Source organism: Lingula anatina, chromosome 1 (assembly GCF_051362555.1).
Source record: "Lingula anatina isolate TDL-2025a chromosome 1, LinAna3.0, whole genome shotgun sequence".
Classification (NCBI taxonomy): Eukaryota; Metazoa; Brachiopoda; class Lingulata; order Lingulida; family Lingulidae; genus Lingula; species Lingula anatina.
Genome location: NC_141767.1, coordinates 20,701,943 through 20,723,989, shown reverse-complemented (window position 1 = coordinate 20,723,989; position 22,047 = coordinate 20,701,943). Strand labels below are relative to the sequence as shown.

Genomic DNA, 22,047 nt, shown 5'->3' with positions numbered 1-22,047 from the left:
AAATGTTGATACGAGATCGCGTTCATAATTGTGTACTGGATGTATACAAATGATTTTTCAATGGACATCAAGAAAAGTTTATAAAAAAGTGAAAATAACCCTTCCAATATAATAACATCTATTATTCTTTCCTTCACAACAAGGATTGCATGGTTTTATTAGAAGAAATAAACAATGTTATTGTACTCTATCTTTTCTTATCTATATGTCATCAAAACAAAATAAAAATAAATTAATCTGTTTTGAAGATCGGCGGGAAAGACAATTGTTAAAGAGCGTATTCACGTGCTTACAATCATTGTTTCCAGATTAAACTGATATCAAATCTGATATAGATGATATCTAAACCATGTAATATAAGGTCAACAACAAACTAAAAGGGAACAAAAGGTCATCTATAGCACGCCTTGTTTATGTTCAAGGAGATATTTCACTATCATTCTGGGCATTATTATTATTATTATTATTATTATTATTATTATTATTATTATTATACAGATGCATTGAACTTCAGAAAACTTTTGAAAAGTAACACTGTTACTATTTTACTAAGTAACCGGAAACAACTGGATTCACCTCACCCTACCCCCATCAAACATAAAAAAAACATGCATGTGTTTTTTTTATCCATTTTGAAGAAAAGTTCCACGGAAAATGCGACCATTGTGCATCTGTGCATTTAAGAAAATTCAAGAACCCTTTTGATATGGGTTGCAGCGGTTGGTCTGGCGGCCCTTTGAAGTTCAGATGGGAGCTTATCAAAATACACCAAATATGGGGATAGTAAAATGGGTTTTGCTCTTGGAAGAAAAAGCACCGAGAGAACGCTTCATTTTTATGAATTAATTCTGTACACACACGCGCGCACACACGCATGAGCACGCACGCACGCACACACAAACACAGACACACACACACACTTGTGAACAAATACATTTGAAAAGAATAAAGCACTTATTTCTTTCCACAAACACAAAACTATAAATAAACCGCATACTGCTGACCAAATATGAGAAATTTATTATGTGCATTTTACTCGAAACAATGAACTTTAGTTGCTATTATTGCCACGAATACTGTTCATCAGTAACAGCCTGTTGGGAAGACAAAAAAAAAAACAGAAAAATGATAAACACACGACTTACACATTTGCTGGCTGGCCGATCCGTGGACATAGCTCATAAACAGCAGCAGCTTGAGGACCCCCGTCCACTGCATAACTGGACGTGAATTGCGTCTCAGATGTGAATATTTCTTCTAGGGATCCTTTCATAAAACTGAAAATGTAGATATGTCAAATAGAGATTTCACGGGAAAATCATACAAAAAAAATTATTAAAATTCCCCACGCCGATCGCTGAAGGTATAGATTGGTAGTGGACAAGAACGCATACAGAACATGCTTAAAACAATCTACGATGAGACAAGGATTATAATAAACTAAATAAATCTTAAAAGACATATAGTGGGTCACGCCACCGGACAAGCAAATAAATTGCATGCTTTAAAGGTACAGTGGGCTGACATGGAGCAAGGTACGCGTAACGTGTTTTAATCGAAAACATGTACATGCAGGTAGCTACTGATGATGACTTTGTTGGGTGTGCGTTAAAGACGTTGTTCACGGCACGACATCCGACAGGGTGTTACATAATTATGTAGAAGCCATGCAACTTGTCATGCTGCTTTATACGTGAAGTGCAACCACTTTGACATCTCAATGAGAGAGAGAGAGAGAGAGAGAGAGAGAGAAGTATTAAACATGTTTATTTGTGTGTGTGTGTGTGTGTGTGTGTGTCCATTTGTTATGGAACCGTAGTATGAACAAAAAGCTGGGTATGAAAATGTATCACCACCTGAAGAATTCCATGTGTCGCCTTAAATGCGTACTGCAGTCAGCCTATCTAATCAGGCTCCGAAATCATGACAAACTTTTTGCTTACACTTGAAATGTAGATGAAATTGATAGTGAGTTGGGCGTCTTACATTTTCCCCCGCCCTTGGTGCCTACCGGTACATTCCATTATAACGTATACCGACAACGGGTCAGTATACAAAAGTATCCATTTGCATTTTATCCAATTAGATACCGGTAGATGTTAAGTATAATCACCATTATTAAAAGTCAGACAGAACAGGGACTCTTTATAGTCACTACGTGACAGACGATCTCTGTCATCCCCCAGGCATTTAGCCACGTGTCTCTGTGAAGACTGGGTTGTGGGGGCGATGCATATTCCCTGGGACATTTTTCGGGCCCATTTATATGTTTATTGTTGACGGAAGGAGTTAATAAAAATAACTGAAAAATCCAATCTATGAATGATACATCCATGTATGTTCGGTTTAACCGCCTTGTGTATTCTCTTTTTTTTTTTTTTTTTTTTTTTGCTTGTTTAAAATTAAGCCCCCTTCCCGTTGGTATGGATACCGTACTGTATGTCTCACGTACCGGTGGATGTCTTCCACGTTTTTTTTTTCGAATAATTTACCTTGCTATTTATATCGTCTCTTTGTCATACGGTTTACTCTCTTTGTCATACGGGTTTACCTGTGCCTGTCGGCAAGCAAGGGGTGATGCACAAAATAACCCAACGTGAAATGAAAACGGGATCATTTAAAGTAAAGCGATCTGGTTGCTATCTTGTTGCATAGGGTTACAAATACCTCGTTAGAATTATATGTTACCAGTAATATACCTCATAGCTGAAACAATTGCTGGACTGCAATTGTTGCAGGATAGACCACAGGACAATATAAAATATCAGACTTGCAGTTAAAGCACCACATATTACAACTAGAATTGGGTTAATCCTTTATTCTGTAAAAAGGGATCGTCACAACTAACACTCCCATAAGGTGAATGACGATGTGCTTTCTTTCTAGATTTAATCAACGTTTGAGTGACTGACCCTTGCCAGTTGATATGGATGTACTTACCTCCTGTGGGGACTGGGTACTAGTACAACTTAAAAGAAAGTGTTAAGTTAAAAGGCGTAAACAGAAAGTGATAAGTTAAAAGACTAGAAACCGATAAAAATTAAAAATCAACTCACTTAATTGACGCCTGTGCTCCTTAAGTGATGGCTTATCTAATGCCCGGCAGATCCTTTTTTATTACTTTTAATACAAATAAATAACTTACCTTGGAAAGGCCTTCTCTTTGCAAAAGTCTTTCAACCAGTGAGTCTTTCCTAAGGGAAAGGTGTTTATAATGTAACGTTAGATCCGTGACCGCGTCCTTCTGCTGGTATTTTAACAACAAACGCGACACACCTTTTTTATTTTCCAGGCCAGCCAATTAGCTACGAGCATACGCCTATTGAAATACGCTTCACGAATGACCTTTTTCTTTACACCATTGAATACGACCTTGCAGTGCTTCCATGGATTTAGTAATCATGTACCTTTACACGGCCGTGTAAATAATTTTAAAATACTATTTAGCTGTCACATTATTATAAGCTGGCTTTAAAAAAGTCACTCTCCAGTGACCATCCGAATTCATCCCGTTCTGTGCTGTATTGGGACTATGGCGTGTTAAAGCCACTAAATAAAGACCCATGTTCATCGCTCCAGTATATGTGACTTGGACATGACTTTGAGGCGAGTCTTAATGACCATTAGCAGGACACCGGGTGATTTGATTAGATTCGATATCAAAAAGACCGGTTCTAATATTTTCAATTTTATGCCATAGGGACAAACTGAGATTTATTCCATGGTATTGATTTTCTCGTTCCTCGTTTGAGACAAATAACTGCTTTATACAGTAAAATTATATTCACAGTGGAACGGCAGATGTGATTTTCAGTACAATTTTTCTTTTACATTCTGCAATAATTTTGTGCAATATTTCTTTTTTTTTCAAATGTCAGGCAAAGTGATCATGAGACATACTTTACATAAATACACCATGGGACGAATTGTGATTGCAATTTCGAGGAAAGACTTAAAATGTACCGAATAACCCATATTTTTATGAAGAATTAATATTCCCAAACCCTTTGTCTGCGTAAACAGCCAATAATAGGCACAGTGCTCGGGTTCTTTGAGTCGCAACTGGTTGACCTGAGAATGCAGTAGGTGCGACTCCCCAATGGTCTGGTCAAGGAAAAAACTGAGGAGCTCAACAATATACGCAGTTTTTTTTTCATTCAGGTGACGAACACGTGCTGCTGAGCTTGTCTCAACTAATGGAATATACGTTGCCAAGCCACCGACTTGCATAATGGACTTGAGTATACGTAATATCATAAGAAAGGTAATAATGACTTTAAATGTGTCACCGTTTTTGAGATGAGATTAACCGTCCTCATCAGGGGTTATGAAAATACAGCGCTAGTGCCTTATTGCCTTTTTCATCACTCAAGTATGTTTAAACTAGGTCACATTGTGAATAAATCTTCCATTAAATTGATATCCATATTTCCTTTTTTAAAATTTCACCGGAGAAACTCGCGTTGGAGCATATCAATGGAGCTTATTTTGATCAACGTGATGCATTATTAAATTTGCACGTGTTGCTTATTTATCAATTATATGTTATAAATCCTGATACTGGTATATACCTTTCAACGAATAGACTAAAACTGTAGCCCGTTCTGGGGAAAGACAAAACGACTAACTGACTTGTACACAGTACATGTAAACTTAAAGTTACATACGAAGTCAAACTTTGCAATCAGACTAAATGCCTCCGTTTAGTTTCAAGTAGCATGATTTAAGGGAATATCATAGGGTATCGTCCAAAGTTCCCGAAAACTGATATTTGAACAGGCATTTTATGCTTTCTTTCTGTGCTATAAATAACACTTGGTCAAATCCCATTCAAATATTTGTTAATGCGACCGCAGTAATAATGCGTCATACATTACTACGTCATTAAGCGGACTTATACAAACTGGAGGAACTGTTAAAAATGTCAAGTTTACGACCAGAAATTTGAAGAAGGTGAGAGGTTATAATACCTATCACAGTCCTCATTTCCCTGATGAAGTCTGCCTGTTGGCGGACGACGAATTAGATTGTAAATATCAGTGAATTTCTTATAGCTATTGATTAAACAAATTCTATTGAAGAATGTGCAGTTTTAACGCTATTATTTCACTGACCGGTGAATTATTTGGTTTATTCTTTTGTATGTAGACTTTATTTGAGTCGTATAAGAAACTAGTACAAGTGGTTTGTACAGTATGCGTTACACGGAATATACGCTCGTTACCTCCGCCAAGGAGGTTATGTTTTCACCCCTGTTTGTCTGTTTGTTTGTTTGCTTGTTTGTTTGTTTGTCATCAACATAACTAAAAAAGTTAGGACCGATTTTGATGAAATTATCAGGAACTGTCAGAAATGGGCCAAAGAAGAGATTATTAGTTTTTGGTGGTGATCCGGATCAATAATCAATCAATAATCAATAATAATCAAAAATCGCTGCTTTGGCTTGCTTTTCTAGTTTCATATGTAAATTAAAGACCAATTAACGGGTCTATTTATGGACATCTGTATGTGCCCAGTGTGTCCCAGTTAATTGTAACGTCTTAATTCATTTAACCTTAATCTATAACGATACAAACCTGCAACGTGATTTATATATTAGCCGAGGATCGATAAAACGAATAAATTGTTTTCATCTCTCGATGTCGACATATGCTGGGGTCGAAATTAGTTTCGTTATTTGTATAGAAGCAGTTACATTTAATAAGGAGCAAAATGAAAGCCATTAGGATAACAGCTTTGTTACAGAATGCTGTAACCAATACAATAATAAGTGAATGATTCAGTGCAGTACATTGTTATACAGATCAGACCTACTTAAAGACGAGATGGCCAAATTAACAGCTGGTACATGTAATGTCGTGTAAAAACGCTGTTTTGATCGCGTAATCTATGTTTTTCCTAATAGAGTTTCAAATTCATTCAAATATACACAGTTGTTCAATAGGCTGAATATCTTAAGATAATTTTTCTTGTTTGTAAGTCTTCAGGAATCAACTTACTTATTTATTGATGATAATGTTTATTGTCACCCTGTCCAAACTATAGGAATAAGAAGGAATGTCAGAAACGCTTGAGCTTCACACAAAAAACTACATAATTGCATCTCACTGCTCCATTTTATTTCTGCCTGCCATTGAACCCCTACTGGTCATTGGCCGTTATATAAACCTTTAAATCGTCCTGAACAAAACATCCACAGCAGTTGTCAACCCGTCATATTCCTCCATCCCCAGAAATGCACTGCATGACGTCACGCTTAGCCCACTGCGCATGCGTGCACTTTTAATGAGTTGCTAGATTGCCATAGGAAAATATATAGGTTCGCGATTCGTGGGTAATTCGTGATAATTGACAAACAAACAGCCTGATGCCGATAGACAGCAACACTGTGCTATGCTTCAAGCAACTCCTGACCAAATATCGCTAGGATTTAAAAAAAAATTCTGTTGCACACACGAACTAAGAAGTTTGCTGTGTATTGCCTAGCCTACCCTCAGCAAAACGCACATATTTTCAGAAATAGTGATTTTAGACGGTAGATTCACTCAGAAACAAAGGCCAACTAATTCGTTGCCGATAGCACCAGCAGACAGCAGCACCATGCAGAGTCTGATTAAAAACTTTCATGGCAATTGAAGAACTTTTACCACTGTACAATGGAGTCCAAAAAAAGCACTTGGCACAATTGAACGTGAAACTGCCCAGAATTCAATCAGTATTTTCAATCATATTATCAGATTCTACATAAATTGACTGACAATATCACTACTCAGTATTTAACTAATCTCTTAATCCAAAATTGCTATCATCATTTAATAATAATGCAAAATTCTTTCAGATTGCTATTTATTTAAAATTTTAATGCTGCAACTGTTCCAAAATAATCTTGTAGTAAAGGAAAAATGCAAATAAGAAGTGGAAGACCAATTTTACCCACATTATTCAATTATTTGAATATAAAAAAAATAAGATCACGATTTAACAAATTAAAATAATCTTTCATGAACTTTCATGAAAATTAAAGTTATAAATTAGTGCTAATGGCTTATTCTGGAAAATATGACCTCTGCACATTATCAGTACCTGACTTGGTACAGAGTTAGATTTAATAATGTAACAATAAGAACAATATATATTACAATAAACTTCTCTGCACATGTCAGACGCTTGTTACCATGAACTAACACTACTTGACAATGGGCTGAGCACTTATCACAGAGTCTGTGTGCGATGCCATTGTTGTGCTGTGATTGGCTAGTTGAGTCACGTGAAGCCCTACTGTAGCGCCCTCGCGTATCGCGTGAATGCTGCGCATTTCTGGCCATGAAATCTTCGACCCTGAATACACTACTTTACTTGGCGCAATATGCAAGGCTCAAAACTTTTTGACATCCCCTCATACGTTCGTGTTTTATGGCCAGGATATTAGCAGACCTGTGGTCGCCTCGTTCCGACTTTATTGGTTAAACTATGTGTAAATAGAAGTGAACAAAAACATTACATGTGTTTTAACCATGTCAAGTTTCACTGATAACGAAATTAGAAGTGAGACGGTCGCCTAAGAGGACTTAGGCGTCAAGAAGATAAAAACTGCCAGACGCCTTGAAATCGACCAGAAAACTCTTATTAAAATTCTCCTGAGAGGGGTTATTAATGACAGTGTCACGCTGATGATTATGGGGATCGGTCCTGCCTCACTTGTGCTAAAAGGCTAGAAGTGACGAGGTTGTACTCAAGTCTGCCGAATTCCTATTTCCAGAACTTCATGCCCAACAGTTCTTTCGGATTTCTCGCTAAATCTAATATCATAAACTGCTGGAATATTATTCTAGAGCAAGATTAATGATTATGAAACCTAAGCTGATATATAATCTCCGCGCTTTCAGACTTTAGTGGGCGTGACAGCAACCTTTATGGTGGTCATTGAAACTATGTGGTTTTTGCGGATTTATTTAGACATGTTCCCTTGCCGGGAACAGAGATCAGCACCAAATATAAACCAACCACGTCAGCACTATGACACTCTACAAAATGGGTATTGTCCGCTAATGGGCATTGGTTGGCATGATTACACAGAAAACTAAATGTATCACTTTCCGTCAGCAGAGTTTTAGAAGAAGAAGAATTCGCGACTATATCTTCAACTCGTTTCATTTCATTTTTCTATTTTCTCCAAATGGACCTTATATATATATATATATATATATATATATATAGAGAGAGAGAGAGAGAGAGAGAGAGAGAGAGCGAACCTCTGTTTATACTAGTAGAGATATTCATAATTAAATGCTATTTAAAGAATTGAATAAACAGGAAAATGGCTTCACATGCCTTCACGAAGATTTACACCCATCATGTAAAAAAGTGAAGGTGTATGGGCTGCTATCGGGAGTTTAGAAACTTGTCTTACAGGTACAGGTAATGATTACTCAGTTTGATAGCTTCACATGCTGGCTCTCTTCCCTGTGGCTTGTGTGGCTTTACCCGACCCCGTGACCACGTATGTCATTCATTCATTTCAAGACCTAGCGAAAGGATACATTTGTAAAACTCGATATTTACAAAATGAACTTTCAATTTGTATATTTTGATAAAGAAATCATTAGTTGGCATATTTTTTGCGGGATATGATCCGCTCAATCAAATCTCATGGTATGTCGGGGCTAATGTAAGATGTATCAAATTTTGAATTAAACCATTTTCTTGATTTCAAACTTGTGGATGTAACTGCTATTTATAAAATAAGTTAAGTGGACATTTAAAACATGATTAATCATTCTTTGTAATTAACGTCCCTGTTCACATTTGCTATGTTTAAATATGTACACAAAGTTTAAGCGAAATTCACAAACAATTGCTGAAAGGAGTACCAACCTTTTAAGCAAAATTGTATTATATTTACAATATGCTAATTCAGTTTGAACTTCAAACACTGTAAGCACCTTCGGGACTTCTTTCATTGATGCGATGAACATGTACGCGCGCGCGTTTGCGTGTATATTGTATTCCATTTTAGGGTCACAGGTGCCCTCTATCGATTCTTTAACGAGAACATTTGGCAATGGACTGCAGCCAAGTCTGCTAATCTTAGTCTTTACATTCATAGATCACAAGTTGGGCACATATTTTTAAACAAGTCTTACATATACTTCTGCTATTTCACTTGATACACTAGAAAGCACAAACTACTTAATTTTCTTGGGGATTTCTTTAAAACGTTACTCACTTTTTTTAACATCTGACGCTTGGCAGACACAACGTAAGGTAATAAATAACATGCTTGTCTACTTAGCTGCTTTACACAAGTGCATTCCTATTGAGATTGAAATGCATTTTGTTCGACACAGTTCACACAAAATGAGCTGGAGAAGCGAACCAAAAATAAAGAAACAAGCATTACAGTAGTTTCATAATGTATAGAAATATGACTTTTTTTTTGCAGTTTCACGGAAGATATAGTTTAAAGGTTTTCAGTCGTTTCAGAGGTTTTGCTTTGCAAAAGCGTTTAGATTAGTTTTAGCACTACCAGAGTCTAATGCAACAAAAGAAACTGATTATGCCTGACTAAGAGACTTAAAAGCCACCCACAGAATATAACTGATGGCTCTAGTCTCATATATTGATATTGTATCATCACTGATTCCTGGAACTCAAGCTTGTACTAGCTAGGGTCTTTTGGAGGCCCAGATCTTTACTTATATGTTAATAAGGAAAAACTAAGGGTACATGAAGTTTTTCACTGTTCTCAAAATATTCTTTGCACGTTTGTGCAGAGTACAAAATATACAGGGAAAAAGTAGATATCGGTAAGTGTCATTGGCAAATTTAGCACTCGTTTTAAGTATCGAATAACGTGTTGAATCCAGGCACTTCGACACTAATGAATCATAAACGTAATGTATAAGGGTACAGCATTCCCAATGTAGCCCCCGTTGTGCAAATGAAAGGAAAGGTAATTCTGGTGCCTTTTCAGTGAAAATCGCTACCATGCAGCCATATGATCAAGTACGAAATGTGGCGCTTATTGATGAAACAAAGAAACAAAGAATACCATATTTCGTCAACTTATGTAGATTGGCCGTATCTTGAGAAGGTAAAGAATTAAAACGATTGTGTCCATTATTATTACCCTTTTTTATGTATGAAATGCCAGTTATTTACCGTATATTTCTAAATTTACTCCCCGAACTTAAAAGAAACTTGACATATAGAAAAAAATTGACAGTTTTTAAATTTATCAAAATAAATTCTAAAACCTTACTTTGACTCGCCGAAAGCATAATTAGAGCATGTGATGTAAAGATCGCGAACAGCAAGGCCCAGGGCGCGTCCTGTAATAAGGCTATAAACCATCTAAATCTAGGCACCTAACCTCCCCACGCGTGAAATATGTGCAATACTTTAACACGTATTTCATGCAAGTTAACAAATGTGCAGGCCCTGCTAAGTAAAGTTCCCTGTAGGCACTAGCAGAAAATATTCAGTGCAAATCCATATCTTTTGATTCTTAGCTATTAGGCCATGTGAACGTAACTGCATGTAGGTAGAATGACCGCAATGGGGTCTATTTTAGAAATCAGGCATACTGGTACATACGTACATGTACACAGGCAGAGAAGCAGACAGACAGACTACTAGCATATAGACAGACAAACAGAGGGCTTGGGATACAAGGAGGCAGATGGAAATTACGCGTTCTATTTGTCCTTAAGATATTCGGTGACCTAGTAAAACTGCTTTCGTGAGAAAACGATGGACACCTGCATAGAGCCACGTCATCGCTCCAAGCGCATACTTGCAAGTAGGCCGAGTGAGTTGAAGTTTTTAGCTACGGCTTTGGTGTATTTTTCACTGAATGCAAAGATGATAACATTATGAATAATCAATCGAGCACTTTCGGTGTTTGTCGTAAAACACCTCTCTTCGCGTGCTCATCCAGAAGCAAAAATGGTTCTCCTGTCAAAGCCGTTTGCTATTGTTGTAATACAAACAGCGCCTGTGCTGGTTGTAAGAGCTCTAACGGCGATCGATAACTGCACAGACAGTTTGGAGTCGCGCAGAACCAGTTGGAAGTAAGCGGTTAGATTTAATTAATTTATCCAGCGATCAATTCACGATATTCATTGCCTATTGTTCTGTGAAGAGGAACGGTATAGACATCAGCTGAGAACGGTTGGCTTCTCTGGAACCTCGACGTGCTGGGCTGCGAGGCTCTTGTGAAGTTTTGTGACTGGTAAGCCCCTGATAACGATCTGTGCCAGACAAAGCTCGCGTACCAATAACATGCAAAATATTGGATATCGCATTGGTCACCATGGCAACGCTGCCTATGATTGCCTCAATATTTAGATCACGTTCCTAGTGTACAACGTAAAACAAAAGAAAGGGTAGGATCTGGATGCACTGAACACCACAAAAACAACGCCGAGGTACTAGCCGAGATCAAGATGCGGCGATGACTAACAGTACACGGAGTATTGACCAGAATATAGAGAACTGCCTATGGGTAGACATCATCGTCAAATTTCCTGGACCCACCGTTATAAAATAATCACCGGACTGAAGGTCCAATTTTCGAGGAGAACTAATTCAGTGCCATTACAGACAGTCTGTGTGTTTGCAGGTGAGTCATAAGCTGTATTTAAGTAAACAGCATTATCAGAGCGATGCGGGTTTGTACGTCCATGTATATCTACTGTTTCCATCTAAGCCACTCTGAATGTATGATATGCATAAGATGCCATGAAGGAACGTTTGATTGAGATTGGTTTTCCTTTTGGTGAAGCATTGCCTAGAAGCCATTTCGTGAAAGGATAAGAGATAAGAAAACATCGATTAGGCACCGTTTGGATGAATAAGTTAAGACGATTATAAGAGCAACTTTGATATGGTGAAGGCGACACGGTCGTGGAATGACTGATGCTAATGAACCACTATGTCATCTGTGACAGTTATCTATATGGTCACGCAGGCGATGCATTTGTTAGATTTGCACAATCTTTAGAAATTGATTGACCTTAGGGACAGTCACTGCTATGATTCTAAAGGTTGTGCAACAAATCAGCAAACATCTAGAATGTGGGAAAACCATTGCCAGTCTTGAACGTTTAAGCGTTGCTCTCGGCTTTTTTTCTTCACGTAGATTTTTAACGCGCCTCCTTTCAACTTTTATCACTAAATCCATTTTCAAGTGCTCTATTTGGGTCATTTCAAAAATATAAAATGATGATAATAAATAGCACTAAGAAAAAATATATATACATTTAAGATCATCATTCGTTTGATTTAGTCTCAGGGGGAAATCATCTACTTAACTTTTTATTTCCGTTTATTTCTTTTTATATTATTTTTTTCTCCCTTTTCTTTTTTAAATTGCTGGCGTGATTTCAAAACGTACCGAAGGGCCCTTTTCATTTTAAAGACTTGTTTAAATAACACCTATAGACACCCTTACTTCTTCAAAACATAACGGTAGGGCGTTGATCACTCTTCTTACAAGAGGTGAATAGAAACATTCCAGTATTGGGGGTGGGGCATATTAGATATGCAAGTGGACAGTGGTAACCAACTTACACATTTTATTTTCTTGACAGTATTCTCTCATAGTTAAGTCTTAACTTTATGAATCCCAGGTTTGTCATCCATTCTCCCCTGCACGTTGGGTGCATTATACATAGAGATCTGCACTCACGCATATGTGCACGAGTTAGCATCAGCAATTGCATGGAAGAGTGCTGTTAGTGTAAAATCGCATTGCTAAACATGCAACTATTTACCTGAGTTCTGAGAGAGAAGTGGCAGACAACCAGGATGACGCTGGATCATTAAAGAGTTAAAAACGCCTCATGCTCTTTGAAAAATTGTAATTTTTTTTCGACGGCTTTGAAATATCAACGGATGTTTTCATCTGACCAAAATGACCAATGTCTAGTATCCATCATAAAATGAGGTCAATCAGTATGGTATCCTTTCTTAATTAAGATATTTGTGCTTAAGCTGCTTCCTATCTGGCAGTAAAATATCCTCAGTAAAACGCTATTTAAGCCAAAAGTCAGTTTACCTGCAATCAAAATACACAAAGCGAGGTTTGTGTCTGTGGCAAATAAAACTATAAAAGGAAAAGTATAGGAAGACGATTAAAATGAAACTTTACAAATGATACATTTTGTACAACACGTATTTGAAATACAAGGAACGACTTGACAGGTATACAGAGTAAAGATAGAAATAATTCACGTGTGCTTATACGAATACAAACATACATGCGAACACCCACCCACCCCACTCTCTCTCTCTCTCTCTCTCTCTCTCTCTCACACACACACACACACACACACACACACACAGTCCCGTTGCTACTTTCCCTTAAGATTATATACCCTGTTAGCTAAAGTCAGATTTAAAAAGATATATATCAAAGGAGTTGTTATGATTTTATCACATAATGTTAATGGGCATTATTTGTCTTCAGATGACGTCATATTAGCGGATGACGTCATATTAGCGGTTTTAGAGTGAAAGTCCTATTTTCGATTTCTTGATGTTCTCTACTACCTGGCCACTGGGCATGTAACAGAAAATTTTCAGTGGCAAATAGGAGTTGTACATGAATACTATAGTACGGTGCGATTGATTTTCATAAAATCATTCTGTGCAGATTTCTGAGAGTCTATCAATAATTACTTTAAATTGCACTAGTTTTCAATAGACCTTTGTAAACAAGACTGCCTAACACCGGTTTAAAAGATGTTATCAAAAACCCGTGGCACCGGGTCTTTTTTCCACGATTTTGTCAATAACTAAACCAATTCAGGCGATTTTATTGGCAGTGGTTAGACAGTTATCCCCCAAACCGATTGTTATCTACACTTAATTAGGATTATTGAATTATAGTCCAAAAACACTTCCAGGTACTTCAACAAGTAAAAATGATACCAGAGCACAATAACAGCCTTACCTGTCATCGATATGTTGATTAGCATAGTTTCTTAGTATATGTCAGATATGATTGAGTGATACATAAATAAGAACGTGAAAGAAAAAAAACTCAAATTAGGTTATGTTTTGATATATTTCAAGCTACATAACCTTAATGGATTCTGTTCTGCATTTCTGTCTCCACAGTGATACTCTTCTTAACGTCTTGTTTTTCATGTTTCTCGTGGAAACAAGGGGGATCTTAACAAAACATATTATTTTCAATGTGTGTTTCGAATGTTTCTTAGCACTCAGTGGACGTTATCAACATAATTAGTACCATGTGCAGGCGCCTTGCCAACCACAAATTACTTCCCAGCTGCCCAGGACAGCTCCTTCTTCATATCAAGGAATTATAGCTAGACTTTCCTTGGTCACGTGTAGTTGCCAGATGTTTCAAGCAGTCCCTCTCTCCTTTACCTCCTTGAGTCATTTGAGATTGAAATCATTTGAGATTGAGACGGTGCTTCGATGTATTGTGTTACTTGTATCCATTTGCACATAGATTTATACATTTGCTGAAAGCGTTACCACTGCCGAGGACCAACGAACAATTGTTTTAGCGGTTTGAATATTTACACAGTAAGAAAAGCAATAGAAAAGATTGCATATGTATCATGATAGTTTGCATTTAGGCTAATCCCTTTGTTCTCACATCAATAACGACCGGGCTTCAGCTTTCAACACGATAATGACTCAGTCGAGTGATGAAAATCGTATCTCAACACAAAATTATTCAGGAAACGACTTGTAAATGGCCCCTTGCCTCCTCCATAACCAAAGGATGATCCGCCTTATTTACGGGTGTCTGGGTTTTTTTAAGGGGAGGGGGGGGGACAAATCAGGTCACGTGCACGGTGAATAAAAAACAGAGACAGAGTATGTCTTTGGTAAAGTAATGTATAGTATAACTTTTTAGATAAAAATTCATTTAAACAATCCAAAACGGATTTGCAGTTCTAAAGCCTTCATCAGCCAATATCATGATGATGATGTTCATTTTGTATTGATACATATTATTATGCATCCTTTTAGGGACCCATAATTATATTTCTTTCATTCTTATTCAACGGCGCCTTGCGTTGCAGTCTGATTTTTTGAAAAGCAGGTGTGCAAAACGGAAACGGAATAGAACTGAAAAGGCAGGTCTTGTGCAGTAGGCTCTCATACGAAATAACGTTAACCAAACTACATATCATATTGTGAAATGTGGAAGGGATCGACAAGTCATTTTTTGGTCAAAATCTTCCTAGCGACTTGTAAAACCAGATATTTGTCCATCCTTCTACTTGTATACTGTTTCTAGAATCCTGTATTGATATTTCACGAGTCCCTGGATTTTGTCCTGATTATTTAATAACCACCGCGAATCCCAACTCATTATACGTAGCTCTAGTAGACTGCTAGTAATTCTGTAATTTACTGCACGAAAACGGCTTTTAATCAAGGAACTCGTTTCAGCTTAACGGATTAATGGCGTCGTAAATTTCTATAATCTAGTGAGACTTTTTTTGTAAATTGGTTTTTGGTTAACTGAGTTGGGTTGGCTGAACCACGTTATCGGTCCCTGATCACACGGTCACATGCCCTCATGTTGTGCAACAAGAATCGGGCTGTCGACATGTGTTTTAGATCCATGAAGTGGCCGTGTCATACCGATAGAAGACGACACATTGGTTAATAAATGCATTGTGCGTATACGTTTATTGTAACTGATGAACATTTACTAAATGGAGTGGATACAGTGAATACAACATAAATACTATTGTTGTTCAGGGAATATAAGCTGGTGAACACGAAACTGATAGAACTATCATCTGTCTGTTCAGCTCTGCTGTTGCTTGGGTAGAACATGCCAATCAGGCCAACAGGATGTCATATCTATCATTTTAATATGCAACAAGGAATGGCTTTGAAAGAGATGCAAGGGAGAGAAGAGAGAAAGAGTGAAAGAGTAGGCAGAGCGTGGGTAGAGCATGTTAAAAAAAAATATATATATATATATATACGAAGAACGTATCAAAAATTTATAAAGGAAATACCATCAGCGGAAAAATGAAACATCTCTGTGAGACCATTGTCTGATTCCTGAGTCCCAAAATCGTTATACAACGGCGCCCTACGTGAAAAATGCATGTACTTTTTCCATGCAATTCTCCAGCGGCAAAGGTTCTCGATGGTATCCTCATATTTCTGCCCTCCCGAGTACCTGTGAGTCCTGTGGACCAAGGAGCTAACGATTGGCCAGTCTGTGAACTTGCTATGGCCGGTCCCGTTACACTCGATCTTGGACCCATTACAACATTCAATTTCTCAGTTTTATGTTCCAGTGTTGTACGTTGCAGGTCTGGAGTTCAAATCCGAATCCTCATGATGCACAAATAATCACCCGGCCCCCAACTAATTTCATTCCCAACGATAACATCTTATTAGTTTATTATGTGCAACTCTGGTGCACATGGTACATTTACATGTACGTCCATGCATTTGTACTTTAGCCTACGAGCCCCCCGAGAGTAATGGATTAGTACACTAATTTGCATTCGCATTTTCGTATCCATGAGGAGTTTATATTAAAAATTATGTACAGTGAGCGCTGTTAGTCTCCAGATCTAAACTTCTTTGTGAAACCATCAAATCAACCTTCACACAAAATTGCATTCGTCCTTTTTTCTTAAACTCTGAGAATTAAAGGGAAATAAGCTCGAACTATCATTCCCTCCAACCGTGGACCTGAAATTTAGCACGATGGAATATGTTAGTTTGATTTATTTGACGGAATGGAAGTCGCACAGCGCATAAAGTACTGTACATCCGCTGCGCTGAATAACTGTTATTTTTCATTTTCTGTGCCAAACATCATTAACAACCCCCTGAAAAATTTAGGTATTTTTTGTTTACGGACTCATTCCTTGAGTAAGCTAACTTGGTTTGCGAAGAAGCTAGACAGCCTACTACTTGTAGCTCAAAAGTGTTAAAAGCGATTTTGCCAAATGCTAACATCCACCTGGAACCCGTACCTTTTTAAGTGGGTATAAGAAGGGGAATACACTTGCCAATTATAACTACATGTTATGTGTTGATTTCCAATATGAACAGTTATTCTATTCATCCAGTGTCATTTTAGATTTCAATATACACGTACCGGGGTAGGAGAGATGTACAGAACATTGATGATGTTACAGTATCGCTCAGACCGCCCTTTCCTGGCTTCAAGACGATCCATTTCTAGCAAGGACCATGCACTTGTCGGGTCAAAGGCCGAAACTCGTGCAGCGACAGGAATGTACAATCTGAAAGTCTAGTTGGTAGATAATGATATATAGAACCGCATGCGTGGTGAGTGCGCTTGATTGCACATCCCGCCATAGATCTCTTACGGTCTGATCAAACCTTGAATGTTTTATTCCACAAATCCAGAAATTAAATCGGATGAATCAGCTGATTTTCCGGGGACTTGAATGTCTTGGGGGCGGAGGCAACTGGGAAAACACTCTGTGCGGAGAGTGAGGAGACACCATTGCGCTTCCGATACTTAGATATCCGGAGTATCAACCCGGTCTCCTGATGACGAAAGTTTGTTCGATATCCAGAATGAAGTAATCCTTTTGACAACACACCCTCAGTTCGTTTGATCCTTTGGGAGTTGTCTTTTTACGCCATCTCATGAGTCAGTTCGCTATCCAGTATGAAGAGGACTCGAGTGCCTTTTACCCTCTGGGAGTTTCTTTTTACCAAATTGGCAGATGAAAATAATCTGTCGTCAGAGAATCACCTCCTATCTAGGTCCGCTGATCATGTCAGGCGGCTTTATCGATAACAGAAAATAACCTGAAACAGCCTATATTTTGTTTTGATAGCTCTACTGGTACCCAGGTGAATAGCTCACGCAATCATTTTCCTGAAGTTGAGATCGGCAGTGTATGGCCAGTTTTTGCGATTTTTGAAATTATAAAAAAAATAATCTTCATTTTAATTGTAATTTAATTGTAATTTTTATTTTTAAATTGTAGCGCATTTTGATATAAGAGATAAGAGACAGGCGCCTGCTGCCATCATGGAATACTTAATACAGTGTATAAATAATCACCTTGTCAAAATGCAATATGAGTATAGTTATCATTGCCCTTGTCCTTAATAATTTGGTTATGTTGTAGGGGTTATTCAGGTTTAACATTATAGTTGGAACAATCCGATATATCCCAAAGCGAGATTTCGGGGCATTTTGAGGAGTTTGGGGTCCGCAAGAATGGAATACAAAAGAGGGCTGTCCGGCTTCGAATAAAACCAGATTTCATCCGTGAAAGTTTTTCTCGTTCCCTTGTAAGTTCTGTTGAACTATAGTTCTGTGTGTCATTTTTGTATTTCTTTCTAGGTCGACATTTCCTTGACACATTGCTTTTAGCTCTTATTACTAAAAAGTTAACCCCACCTTACGCAGATTTTTGCGCGTTTTCTAGGTTCGACTAAACATCAAGCAGTGTCGACAGTCTCGGTCAAAGCTTATTTGGATGAGTTCCACGCGATAAAAGACCGTTTAAGTCTAGTCAAACATCTAAAAATGCTTGAGAGGTGTTAATATAAACTTTCGTGTTTATTTTATTCCTGTAGTTCGAAAATATGTTTTATTTCTTTGTATTTTCATTGGCGCACGTTCATTATATTTAATCTTGCTTTAAGATATATTAAACACCTCCTGTTTTTCAATCTGTCTATAACCAACAAGAAGATAATATCAAGTACGTGCTCCCTTCTTTTCTATGCAGCTGATTGATACGATTATTCTTACGATTAATAAATAAGCATATATAAAATTAAGCGTATGTATAATTATCTTTTTATCTTTTTCATTTAAGGTTTTCTAGATGAGATATGGATTACATACGGAAGTTTGATATTGAATTGGAGAAAGAGCACTACTACGCAGGAGAGACATTAAATGGACAAATTGTTGTGGAAAATATTGAGAACATAAGAGTGAGAGGTAAGTCAAGTTGACCAGAAGCTCATTTTATGTAAAAAAATGAAAATACTGAAGGCTAACTTTTAAATGGGTGCCAGTATGAATGCGTTGTTGTAAGAGTGTCAATACTCTTGCGCAGAGGTGCATAGTGTTGAACACATAAATGCTTGTTTTTTATTTGGTATCATCAGGTTTTGATGCCACATAGAATCGGATCGGAGGCACGGCAATCAGCTTACTACATGTACTAGTTCATTTGTTCTTCTGAAAGCTTTCCGTCTGTACTGCGCCCTGGCTTACAATCGATTTTATCCTTTCACTTCTGAAATCTGTCTGAATGCTAATCATGAATGCATTGACAAAATATTGTCCAAAAGGTTTATTTGTAAATGAGTTTTTTTTACCATTTACCAGAACGGTTACACATAGTGACTGTCTAATATTTCTTGTTTATTTAATTTCACTTCGCACAGCCTAGTGAAGCCTAAAATTATTATAACTTCTCTGAGGATATAGGAAAAAATCTTATAGTTAAGTTTACCCTATACATGTAGCTATGAAGAAAGGCAATCCGCTGAGATTCTAAAAACCATATAAACTGTGAACTGGATCCAGATATCCCTGGACCATTGTATTTAGGTAAGCCTAGGACCCGTGTTTAATTAGTCCATTGGTAAGCAAATAAACTAATATCAGGATATATTCCTTTAGAACGATTTTCCTGTTGATTTCAAAAATATTTTCTTGAAATACAACGACGTCATTAATTTCCCAGTTTTGTGAAATATACTGTTTATTCTGACTGGGCAACAACGCTTACACAACACCTGATATCCGAGGTCAAGAATCTGTATTGGAGAAAAAAGGATGTGTTGGTCAGACGGACTAAAATTCTAGTTCTTTCCCAGGGTAGAGACACACAACAGAGCGCAACTTCGCTGGTAATGCATTTCTCTTTGCGGTCAATAGCTGCCGCGTTTTTTTTCATCAAAGCCTTCGAGCCCTGACAAGACCAATGCATTTTCACCGGAATCGAATAAGCGAGTCCGCTCCACTTCCCTTAGTTTGGAACCACAAAGAGCAATGACTCTTATCCGACCACATAACATTCAATAAGTGCAGGGAGAAAAGATATGCGAGACTGGGTTATGGCATAGGAACAGTGTAAGGAAATAAAGAGCCGTATGATAAATAAGTTTACTTTTTTATGCTCCAGTTGGTCCCGAAGCCAGGCAGCGCGTACGCTAGTACCAATGGTGACACCATACAAGGCACCCCGTACGCGAATGTGAATTGAAAATGCGTGATTTAGTTTCCCAAATTAAGCACTTCATAATTCTACGACAGTCTATGCTTCTAATTATAATTATTTTGTGGTAAAAATTGCAGTCGAGACTTTTTCTCGGCACGATAGGATGTACCGTGGACACAAAGAATGGCATTGCTTCGCTAATAGTCCTCTCAATATATCGGTCTATTGAATGCTTGTCTACGCAACGTGAATGCTGATACGAGGCCCGTAGATAAGGTCGAAGACGGTTTTGCAGTGCTTTAGGACACGATCCACACTAAAAGCTATTAGATGTGTTTTTGTCTGGCCTGACCTGGTGCACCTTCAATGTGGCTTGAAAATATAGGTTGGTTTTCACCTTAAAACTTCTGATGCGAACATTTTGTCAAATATGGCAGTATTGAATTGGGCTGTCCATCCAGAGCTCCCGGTAGCTCAGCTCATAGTGTTGTGTGCGTTGGGCTTTGGATGATAGCAGCTGCACAGCATAACATTTTACGAGCCAGTCGAGATATCAAACTTCATATCCATACTCTAGACCGGAAGTCTTTTCAAAACAAGGAGCCTATTCAAGGCTAACGTGTGTTGATTTTGATATGCACTGTCTATTTCGGATAATGTATGTATTGAATCGGTATGAGCCATGCGGATTTGTTCACTGCGGTTAGAAAAAATCAGACAGTGTCAGGGGAAGCCCGAAAATAGCCACAAACTATCAGCACGGGTAGTAATTAAGGATGTGGTAATTTAAAGATCTTTTTTGCTTAAAAGCAGCAACTTGCGTCATAGCTAGTTGTATAACTGTCAAACATTTCTTTGAATATCATGAACGTTTTTTAGGATTCGTCTTTTTATGGTAGGTATTTCAACTAAAAATATACTCTTCAAATAGACCGGATTAATTTTCATCGGTTGGCTTGTCGGTTCGATAACCTGCAAGGTGGGGTGTCAAAGGGCAAATAATATGTGAAATTACTTGCCTCTAATGTCTTTGACAAAGGTTTATATAGTATATGTGAGATCAATTGCCTCTAATGCTTTTGATTGAAATTTACGAGCAAAGCGAGGAAAGAAAAACTGATACATACTGTTCAATGTTTTTCACCTATCGTTCCCAATGTTTATTTATAAATGCGGATTGATAAATGCAGAAAAGCTCTTCGAACTTCCAATCTACTATTTATAATCCAGTGAGCTTTCATTTATAATAAACTACTAGTCCGATTTATTTATTGCCTAATAGTTTTTGAAATATCCTTTTGGCGCACACTGCAGACATTGGTTTAAAAATGCGTATGTATTGATGGTTTTTTTATCCTAAGCTGTCTCTAGACTCCTTGATGATGCCTATCTTCCATACTGTCACAGTCTATATCCAGACCATAATGTTAGGTTCAAGCAGAATGGGGAGCATCCCGTTACATAACAAGAGAACATATATGACAAGTTGTATGTTCCAATAGGAGGAATGATCGGATTACAATCCCCTGTTCGCAATCTAATGGATTCCATAGGCGAGGAAGCGTTGAGTGGTTGGGGTGTCACAGAACGCAAAATGAAGGACTATAATATTTTTAATGTAGGGATGATATATGTATACCCGTGGCAGAAGCCAGGGCATGTTTTTCATAATGGAAACGAGATGAGGCAAGTGCGCACATGGCTGATAAAACATTTTTCCAAGAGATGATACATAATGATAAATGTATTAGGAAAAACTTGTAGGTATAGGACCAGAGGGAGTCACTGAGGCGTCCTCACGTACAGTAAAGTTTTCACAGATTTTGAATAAGAATCTCTCTCTCTCTAAAATCAG

General features: G+C 37.7%; 2 protein-coding genes across 3 annotated transcripts in view; one reads left to right on the top strand and one right to left on the bottom strand.

Moving 5' to 3' along the window:
* The window catches only part of LOC106176343 (uncharacterized), a 48,874-nt gene extending 45,586 nt beyond the window's left edge, over positions 1 to 3,288 (bottom strand). Inside the window, exons 1-2 of the mRNA XM_087003669.1 lie at positions 3,146 to 3,288; positions 1,146 to 1,277 (exon numbers count right to left, since the gene is read on the bottom strand). Of these exons, the coding sequence (XP_086859795.1) occupies positions 1,146 to 1,218 (73 nt within the window). The 5' untranslated portion in view covers positions 1,219 to 1,277; positions 3,146 to 3,288. The remainder of the gene's footprint in view (positions 1 to 1,145; positions 1,278 to 3,145) is intronic.
* Positions 3,289 to 3,411: 123 nt separating this feature from the next.
* LOC106176341 (arrestin domain-containing protein 3) overlaps positions 3,412 to 22,047 on the top strand; it is a 33,495-nt gene continuing 14,859 nt past the window's right edge. The window contains exons 1-3 of one of the 2 annotated variants that reach the window (XM_087003685.1): positions 3,412 to 3,638; positions 4,162 to 4,264; positions 18,834 to 18,961. In XM_087003685.1, coding sequence (XP_086859811.1) covers positions 18,850 to 18,961 — 112 coding nt within the window. In that variant the 5' untranslated portion in view covers positions 3,412 to 3,638; positions 4,162 to 4,264; positions 18,834 to 18,849. Of the gene's footprint in view, positions 3,639 to 4,161; positions 4,265 to 10,339; positions 11,624 to 18,833; positions 18,962 to 22,047 lie in introns of those variants that run through there. The other variant, XM_013558681.2, reaches the window with a different exon arrangement.